The sequence below is a fragment of the Erpetoichthys calabaricus genome, chromosome 1 (genome assembly GCF_900747795.2).
Source record: "Erpetoichthys calabaricus chromosome 1, fErpCal1.3, whole genome shotgun sequence".
NCBI lineage: Eukaryota > Metazoa > Chordata > Cladistia > Polypteriformes > Polypteridae > Erpetoichthys > Erpetoichthys calabaricus.
The window spans coordinates 196,367,595-196,377,662 of NC_041394.2; the positions used below are offsets into that span (position 1 = coordinate 196,367,595).

Below are 10,068 nucleotides of genomic sequence, written 5' to 3' on the forward strand. Positions count from 1 at the left end.
TAACCTATATCTGTATCTATATATAACATATATAAAAAATAATTTTTGGGGTGGAGTATTGGTTTTAATAAGAACATTTAGTGAGCTTGTATCTTTAAGTTATGTGGTCCAAATGTGGCTGCACTAGCACCAAGAAATTTTTCTTGATCATATAAATAGTCAAAATAATTTGATACAGAACCGTTAATAACACATGGACATTTGGCAATACTGACATACAATTTAATAATTCTACAGAAGTAAATAGGTTTGTATATAGAAAATGTATGTTGCCATGTTCAGACTAATATTTAATAATTTTATTTTGGCAGATTAACCCATTATGTCATCTCCAAATAAAGCTGTTGAGATGCAGCTGCTAATGCGACAGAATGCAGAGGAGTTGCAGGATTTTATGAGAGACCTAGACAGTTGGGAAAAGGATATCAAGAAAAAGGATGAAGAACTACGAAAAGATGATGCTGTAGAGACAGAAACTGTAAGATGTATTTCTTTATCTTTGATAATGCATGCCCACTTAAGATGTGTATGACAGTTTAACCAATCATCAGGTCTGTTTTATAGACATCAGTAATTTAAATATTTTTTAGATGGTACATTAACAAATTCAGATAAAACTAAATAAACAAAGGTGTTGTCTAATTGACAGCTATATGTTTGACCAGTATGATTTGACGTGCTTCAAATGTGTTAATCAAAATATAGTGGCAGAAGGAGAGAAAAAAAAAATCAAAAGACAAATTCAGTAATACATCAAAATAAGCCTAATTCTTGTAGTGGAAATTTACCATGGTTAATAAGAGAAGTGGTGACTTGGTAGAAGCAGTTAAAATAAGTGCAGGAGGTTTCAGTGTGAGGAGCATCATAATTAAACATGTCACAGCACTCTCTGTAATTGATATATTAAAAAAAGCCAAAACCCACACAGGCATTTGTTGCTTTCAATTTTATTTTCTTATGGAGTCAATTTAGTAAAAGATTTTTGTGTGCTTGGAGAGTGCAGTGATGAAACTGATTTAGATGTAAATTGTAAGAGGAGATGAAATGATGGTGAGATTAATTGGCTTTTAATACAGTGCCCTACAGTGTTCCCTCGTAATGATCACGTCTCCAGATGTCCTTTCAAGCATTCATTAGTTTTTAACTGTTGTGTATATATAGTTAAAAAATCTTATTCGTATTTTCCCCGACTTCTCACCATCAACAGCTGCAAAACGTGCAGCCTACTCTGACATTAAAAAGTTGCTACGGGAAGCCAATATCAAATACAGCCTCTTGTATCCCGCCAAACTGAAACTGAAAGTGGAAGTTCAAGATTATATTTTTTCAAGCAAAGAAGAAGCCAAAAAGGAATTAAAGAAGCTGTTTCCGACACTCTTTTGAAAGTTAACAAGGAGCCGTATTCTATCAAGGCATGGGAAGGACCTGTCATCTGCTCTCTGGATCCATATTTAAAGAGACTTGTATTATAATTATACATCCTTTTCTTTATCTGGACATTATATGTTTATGTCTTAATCAGAGTTATAGACATAAGTGTGGAAGTAATTTTAAAGTAGACTGTTTAACATCATACACTTGGTTTATTGCTATTTATACTATTTATACTATTACATTATACTATTATAGTAGGAATTACCATGTTTATCCTAGACTACTTTTTAAAATCATTCCCAGGGTTCATTATTTTTTTTATCTTAATATTTTAATTTTTAAAATTGCTGAAGATTATTTTAAGCTTAGATTGTTAATGATTATATTTTCGGCAGATAGTATTAAGAATTCAGCTGCAATAGATATCTCTTTGTTTTAATTCTCTAGGGCCACTGCGGGGTGGGGTTTGTTTTGTTTTGGACGTGCTCTGTCTCTTTGTATGTCAGAGGACCGGGACATCGTGAAGTGTGATCAAGCCTCATGTGGGGAGGCAAAATGGGGGGGTGGGTGGAGAGAAGGAGAGCAGGCTATATCTAATCTATTCTTCTAATCCCTATAACTATAAATATCAATGCAACAATAGGCTAAAATGCAATAACTCATGGGGAAATTTTAAACTAAGATTGAAACTGCCTCATTACCAGTTAAGACTATAAAATGACATTAAAAACTCAGAATCAATGTCTCCATGATGGGACATTTAACTTTGTGAGCTGGAATGTTAAAGGCCTGAATCACGGATTAAAGAGAAAGAAAGTATGCTCTCACCTAACAGGCTTAAACGCTAAAATAGTATTTTTACAGGAGACCCACTTACTAAGCAAGGATCAGTTCAGACTACAAAAATTCTGGACTGGCCAAATGTTCCATTCTAGCTTTATAAAGAAAACTAGAGGGGTGGGAATTCTCATACACAGAACAGTTCCATTTGTAGCATCAGATGTAGTATCAGACCCTGAAGGGAGATATGTGATGGTCACGGGCAACTTATATAACAGTAAAATGATTTTGATAAATGTTTATGCACCCAATGCTGATGATAAGGAATTCATGCAAAATCTATTTGCATCCATTCCCAATGTGAACACTCATAAAATTATAATGGCTGGGGACTTTAATTGTGTTTTAAATCCACTCTTAGATAGGACTCCTGTGTCGGGGGGACGATATCTAATACTGCAAAGACAATTACAGTTTTTAAATGATCACAACTTATCAGACCCCTGGAGGTTTCTTAACCCAAACTCAAGAACATATTCGTTCTACTCGCCAGTGTATTATAGCTACTCAAGAATTGAATATTTTTTTATAGATACTGTAATAATTTCTTGTCTACAATTAAATCATGCAAATACGACACAATTGTTATCTCCTACCATGCACCTCTAGTCTTGGAGCTAAAATCAATAAGCCCCTCACACTCACCTCGCAGATGGCGCCTTAACCCTCTTCTACTGGCAGACGAGAACTGCACAGAATTTATATCCAAACAAATCAGCTTCTTCCTAGAGACAAACCCGCCCACAGAGGTTTCCGCAGGAACACTCTGGGAAACTCTAAAGGCCTTCTTAAGAGGACAGATTATTTCATTTGTTTCCCACAGAAATAAATTAGAAACCAAGAAAATATCAGAGCTAAGAAGCGAAATTACTAGAATAGATGAAGAACAAGCCAGGCGTCCAAGCGAAGCTCTCCACAGGAAAAGGCAGGCCCTGCATACAGAACTTAACATCTTAACAACTAAAGAAACTGAACAACTTATTTATAAGTCTAGACATCATTACTATGAACACGGAGAAAAAGCTAATAAGCTTTTAGCTCAACAAATTCACAAACAAGAAGTTTGCAGTGCAATACCAGTAATTACCAACACGAATGGAGAAGAAATTATAGACCATAAAAATACATTGCACACATTTAGAGATTATTATAAATCCTTATATTCTACTGAGCTCAAAGAAGATAACACACAATCTAATGCATTTCTGGATACATTACAGACACCACAAATAGATAAACCTCTAACGCTAACCGAATTACTAGATGCTATAAAGTCACTACAAAGTGGGAAATCAGCAGGCCCTGATGGTTACCCCTTAGAATTTTATAAGAAATTCTCCACTCAGCTAGCTCCCCTCTTATTGGCAACATTTACAGAAGCTAGAGACAGACAAATACTACCTCAAACATTTCGACAAGCATTAATCACCGTCTTTCCTAAACAAAATAAGGACTTGTTACAATGTGCATCATACAGACCAATTTCACTCCTGAATAATGATGTTAAGATACTCTCAAAAATTCTAGCTAGAAGGATGGAGAAAGTGCTGCCCTCGGTAATATCACAGGATCAAACTGGATTTATTAAAGGCCGACATCTATCTTCCAATCTCCGACGCTTATTTAATGTTATATATTCACCAGCAAAATCAAACACCCCAGAGATATTACTATCATTAGACGCAGAAAAAGCATTTGATATGATTGAATGGAACCACCTTTTCACTGCATTGGAGAAATTTGGGTTTGGCCCGGATATTTGTGCATGGATCAAACTACTGTATACCAATCCAGAAGCTTCAGTTTGTATTAATAACATTTGCTCAGACTACTTTAAGCTAGAACGTGGCACCAGACAAGGATGTGCCTTGTCACCACTGCTGTTTGCAATTGCCATTGAACCACTGGCGGTTCACTGCCAAAATTCTTATCAGATAAAGGGGATTGTCAGAGAAGGACTGGAACAGAAAATTTCTCTATATGCAGATGATATGGTTTTATACATATCAGACCCAGAAAACACTGTGCCTGCAGTTCTAACAGCACTAACAGAATTTCAAAAGATATCTGGTCTTAAAATTAATCTGAATAAAAGTATACTCTTTCCATTGAATTCACAAGCATATCATATCAGATTGGACACCCTACCTTTTACCATAGCAGATCAGTTTAAATACCTAGGGGTAAATATCACAAGTAAACATAAAGCTCTTTATCAACAAAATTTTGCCATCAGTATGGAAAAAATTAAGCAAGACCTGGATAGATGGTCAACCCTTCATCTCACTCTAGCCGAAAGAATTAACGTTGTTAAGATGAATATCCTTCCTAAACTTCTTTTTTTATTTCAAAACATTCCAATATATATCAATAAATCATTTTTTAAGCATTTAGATTCAACAATAACCTTATTCATTTGGAACTCAAAACACCCACGTATCCAAAGAGCAACCCTACAAAGACCTCAGGCAGAAGGTGGCATGGCTTTACTTAATTTTCAGTTTTATTACTGGGCAGCAAACATACAAGCCATAAAAACCTGGACACAAATAAATGAACATACACAGGCCTGGTCCGCAATAGAAATAAAATCCTGTAGTACTTCTTTATACTCCCTGCTCTGCTCTCGAATAAATGCAAGTTATCGCAAATATACTAATAACCCAATTGTGCTTTACTCACTTAGAATATGGAACCAAATTAGAAAGCATTTTAAGATGGAAGATCTTTTATCGGTGCCACCTCTGCAAGAAAACCACCTCTTTCAACCCTCGCAAACATATCCAGTTTTTAATACCTGGAAAAGTTTTGGGATTAAAATGCTCAGAGATCTTTATATAGACAACATATTTGCATCTTTTGAACAATTACGTTCAAAATTCAACCTCCCAGCTACACATTTCTTTCACTATCTTCAAATTAGAAATTTTGTTAAACAGAAATTGCCCGATTTTCCCCACCTTGCACCCTCCACAATGCTGGAAAAAATACTGCTCAATGCCGAGGAATTAAACACCATTTCCTCATTATATAAAATCCTATTAGAGTCCCTACCTTTCAAAGATCCAAGAGGATATTGGGAAGAAGATCTCTTAATTAATATATCAGAAAAGGAGTGGAAGGTAGCAAAGCAGAGAATTCACTCAAGCTCCATATGCGCAAAGCATAGAATTATTCAACTAAAAATTATGTATCGAGCTCATCTGTCTCGCGTAAAACTGTCCAAAATGTTTCCAGGGCAAGATCCAACCTGTGAACGCTGCAACCAAGCTCTTGCCTCACTGGGTCACATGTTCTGGGTCTGCCCCAAATTAACATCATTTTGGACAAAAATTTTTAAGTGCCTTTCAGACAGCCTTGGGGTCACAATCCCTCCTAACCCACTAACAGCTGTGTTTGGTGTTCTTCCAGACGGACTTGAAGTGGAAAAGGACAAGCAAACGGTGATTGCATTCACTACACTTTTGGCACGCAGACTTATTCTGTTAAATTGGAAGAATCCTAACTCTCCTCTGATAAGTCAGTGGGAAGCCGATGTTTTATATTATTTGAAACTGGAAAAAATCAAATTCTCAGTTAGAGGATCTGTACAAAATTTTTTCAAAACCTGGCAGGATCTGATCAGTATTATTTTAGAATAAGAGAAATAACTATTACCGCATTTAATTCCCTTCTCTGTCTCTTATTTACATACATATTTATTTCTCCCTTTCCTTTGCTTAATGTTGTCTTATTAAAAAGCCCTAAGCAATTCTCCTTTAGCTAAGCTGTCCTTCTCAGGGGTGGGGTTTGATTTGTCTTTAATTTGTTTGGTTATAAATTGATCTATTTGTATGGAATGATTACAATAAAAATTAATAAAATATATTAAAAAAAAAAATGAATGCAATTATTCATGTAGAACTGTGGGACATAAGAGGAAACTGTACACTGGCAATCCTAACAACAATTTCCTTGGTGTGTTTGTGTGTGTGTGTTTTTTAAACTTGTTTTGAACGAAGTGGCTATTTGGCTTATCTGTGTCGGTGATAAAGTTAGCTGGACTGTTTGTTAATAAAAAAATAAAATTAATTTAATGTTTTAGTGCTTCGAAGCACAAAGCGCATCTCCCTATTAATATGACACATACAGTACTGCATTAATAGACATACGTAATCGCAGTGATGAGGAAAATGGCATACTTTATTGCTTAATATGAATATGCAAGCACTATGTTTGTCATTCTTTTGTTTTTTTAAAGGCAAACTAATGTTCGTAAATATAATTCCTAAAATGTGGCGAAAGTAGTAAAACCATATGTCATATGTTTGAATGGTTAAAATTAATTCTACTGCATCCACTAAACCGCGTCCTCTCCAGACAGAGGAGCAGCTTCAGTGACAGACTGCTGTCACTGTCCTGCTCCACTGACAGACTGAGGAGATTGTTCCTCCCCCAAACTATGCGACTGTTCAATTCCACCCGGGTAGGTAAATGTTAACATTATTCAAAGTTATTGTCTGTTTTTACCTGCATTTTTATTACTCTTTAATATTGTTTTTTGTATCAGTATGCTGCTGCTGGAGTATGTGAATTTCCCCTTGGGATTAATAAAGTATCTATCTGTCTGTCTATCTGTCTATCTAATTGACTACAGGTAATGTCAGTCTAGTTTTTCTAATGTTGGCTTTGTCCACAGGCTATACATCAATAGTCTCATCATTCATATATTAAATACTCTGATCAGCACAACAAAAACTGCTTCACATGAGTTCTGAAATAATGGGTTAAAGTGAAATTAATCTCATCAGTTTTTCTTTTTTACAGGGAAAGCTTTAAAGTTTGGACAAAAGTAAAAATTGGGCCACAGATTTAGATAACTAAAGCACCAAGACTTTGACATTTGAATCAGTTTGACTCCTCCATTAAATATAACTGTTTATTAGGTGGTTAATAAAAAAATATACTAATGTAAAAATAAATCTTACAGTTTCAGTTGTTTCATACCTAACAGCAATTCTTTGACAAATCATATTTTAAAAGTATGTCTTTAGACAAAATTGCTTTAAATGGAATTCACTAATTGAATTGTATAGATATATAATAATGTTTGAATTTTGATTTTCCCTATTGAATTTTAACAGTTTTTTCCAATTACTCTTGAGAAAATGTCAAAGAATAAATTTAGAATGTGCTCATAAGAGAAATCTGGTAGTTCAAGATAATATCGCTCTTGATAAACCATATGCTGAAATCTTCCACCCCTAATGATTATAAACACTCCCTTTCTCTTCTTTTTGTTACACTGAAAAATCTGTGTGTGCCTATCACATATTTAAAGTTAAAATCCTTCCAATATTAATTTACTTAAAAGACAGTTGACTAACCACTTCATGGCTATACAGGAATCTTAAAGCTGTTGTTACTGTTAGAATAATTGTTTAAATACTATTATAGAAAAAGACACAATATAGTTCAGTTAAGTGGTGGAGGTTCTTTTAATAAAAAGCACTTGAATGAGATTTCTGTTTTTTAAAAGGTTTTCAATATGTATTGAATATCCTAAAATTTCACAGGTATTAGTATTGAATGAAAAATTCTGGTAAAATGACATTTCCATTTTTAATGTACAGTTAAGTGATGAAGGTTCTTTTAATAATAAAAAAAAAAAATTGAATGAGATTTGTGTTTTTTGCCAAGGTTTCGAATACGAATTTAGTATCCTAATATTTCACATGTATTATTATTACTAGGGTGCTGTACCATGTTAGCCATTATGGATGTAGCGAGAAGTCAAGCAAAATTACAAATTTTATTGGCTAACTAAAAAGATTACAATATGCAAGCTTTCAAGGCAACTCAGGCCCCTTCTTCAGGCAAGATGTAATACAGAGACTGGCATTCCCTGTGTTTATGTAGACACTAGGACTGGTATTTAGATTGACACATGAAGGATTCATGGAACAATATTCCATTACTAAAGCTTCTGTTAAACACATGGAATAATATCCATTAAGCAGTTAGTGAATAGTGGCATACTACTGGTTCTGTGGGCTATGCACCAAAACATAAGAGCTAGGTGTGTCATGAAGGTCACAGCAGCAGGTACTCCATAATTTGTAGGTTAGTTTTTCATGCACCATTATGTATGTATGTATGTATGTGTGTGTGTGTGTGTGTGTGTGTGTGTATATATATATATATATATATATATATATATATATATATATATATATATACATATAAATACAGTAAGGTTTCTAAACTGTTTTGGGACTTCCCCCAATGGGATGACACGCCGAAGAGCGTCTCGAAGCGTGATTGACGCGTCTGTGGAAAATAGCATATCGGTTGCAAGTGCAACTGTGGGCTCCCAGCGCTGTGACAGCTCGCCGAGAAAACAAATCCGTAAAGATCGCAGTCACACTTTGAGCACTTGCCATGGATGGGTGATGCAAGGGAACATTATAACTACAGGGAACAGTATTACTTGGCCATTAACCTGGCCACGACTCTGCCTGATGGCTGTGTCTGTGTATAGGAGAGTGTTAGACCCGCTACAATAAAAAAAAAATGTGCTGTTCCTGTTTCAAGCAGAATAAAGTTGATTTTGCTAAAGCACTGAGATTCATCCTCGTGTTTTGTGGTGCATATATATATATGTGTGTGTGTGTGTATATATATATCTATAATAATAAAAGGCAAAGCCCTCACTGACTGACTGACTCACTCACTCACTGACTGACTCATCACTAATTCTCCAACTTCCCGTGTAGGTGGAAGGCTGAAATTTGGCAGGCTCATTCCTTACAGCTTACTTACAAAAGTTAGGCAGGTTTCATTTCGAAATTCAAAGCGTAATGGTCATAACTGGAACATATTTTTTGTCCATACACTGTAATGGAGGAGGCGGAGTCACGTATCGCGTCATCACGCCTCCTACGTAATCACGTGAACTAAAAACAAGGAAGAGATTTACAGCACGAGTCACACGCGGGAACGAAGGTAAATGACGTTAATTTTTGACTGTCTTTTAATACTGTGTAAGCATACATATTAACACATGTGCAATTAAACGTGTGCATTTACGGGGTGATTTCTCAGGCTTAAAAGCTCACCTTCTATCAAACGCGGGAACAAAGGTAACTGACGTTGTTCACTGTCTTTTAATACTGTGTAACCATACATATTCACACATGTGCAATTAAACGTGTGCATTTACGGGGTGATTTCTCAGGCTTAAAAGCTCGCCTTTTACTAAAAAGGTAAATGCAAAACTATTTTCAATCAGTTTATTGAAACGCTCCCGTTAAGGATTGCAATAACATATTCGCGAGATAAAAGAACGAAGTAGGGGGAAATGGAGGAATAGCCGCAAACAGCGAAGAGCAAAAAATTAATTAAACAATTGAGAACGGAGCGAGTTAAGCATACAAGCATGTTCATAAGGGAAACAAAGCACGGTGTAAAACGTAAGTTTAAATTAAGTTTATAGAAACGCTCCCGCTGCGGATTGCAATAACATATTCGCGAGATAAAAGTTTAATGAGAACACACGAGGTATAAACGAACCACACGCCGTGGCGCAACGTTAGGGGCAACAGTTTCAACCATTCTATGATCTGCTTCTCGCAACTGAAAGACGGCACATGGCGGATGTTAGCCGACTTGCTGACCGCAACGTTAGGGGCTTCAACTATGGCGCTGACGCCACATCTCAGTGCCAACACTTTGCAGACTGTACTTAAAAGACACGCCCTCCTCACTGGACAGTTAAAAACACCAATCAAACTAACGATGACATCAAGTATTACCCAATCAAAAGTAGGAAAGGAGGCATCTTCATAAAATGCGTGTGGGATGATTTGCATGAGA

At 35.7% G+C, this 10,068-nt stretch overlaps 1 protein-coding gene across 2 annotated transcripts in view; it reads left to right on the plus strand.

Moving 5' to 3' along the window:
* Window positions 1-10,068, plus strand: part of rpap3 (RNA polymerase II associated protein 3) — a 114,582-nt gene that overhangs the window by 5,503 nt on the left and 99,011 nt on the right. For both annotated transcript variants that reach the window (XM_051928688.1, XM_051928689.1), the window contains exon 2: window positions 312-478. In XM_051928688.1, coding sequence (XP_051784648.1) covers window positions 323-478 — 156 coding nt within the window. In that variant the 5' untranslated portion in view covers window positions 312-322. The remainder of the gene's footprint in view (window positions 1-311; window positions 479-10,068) is intronic.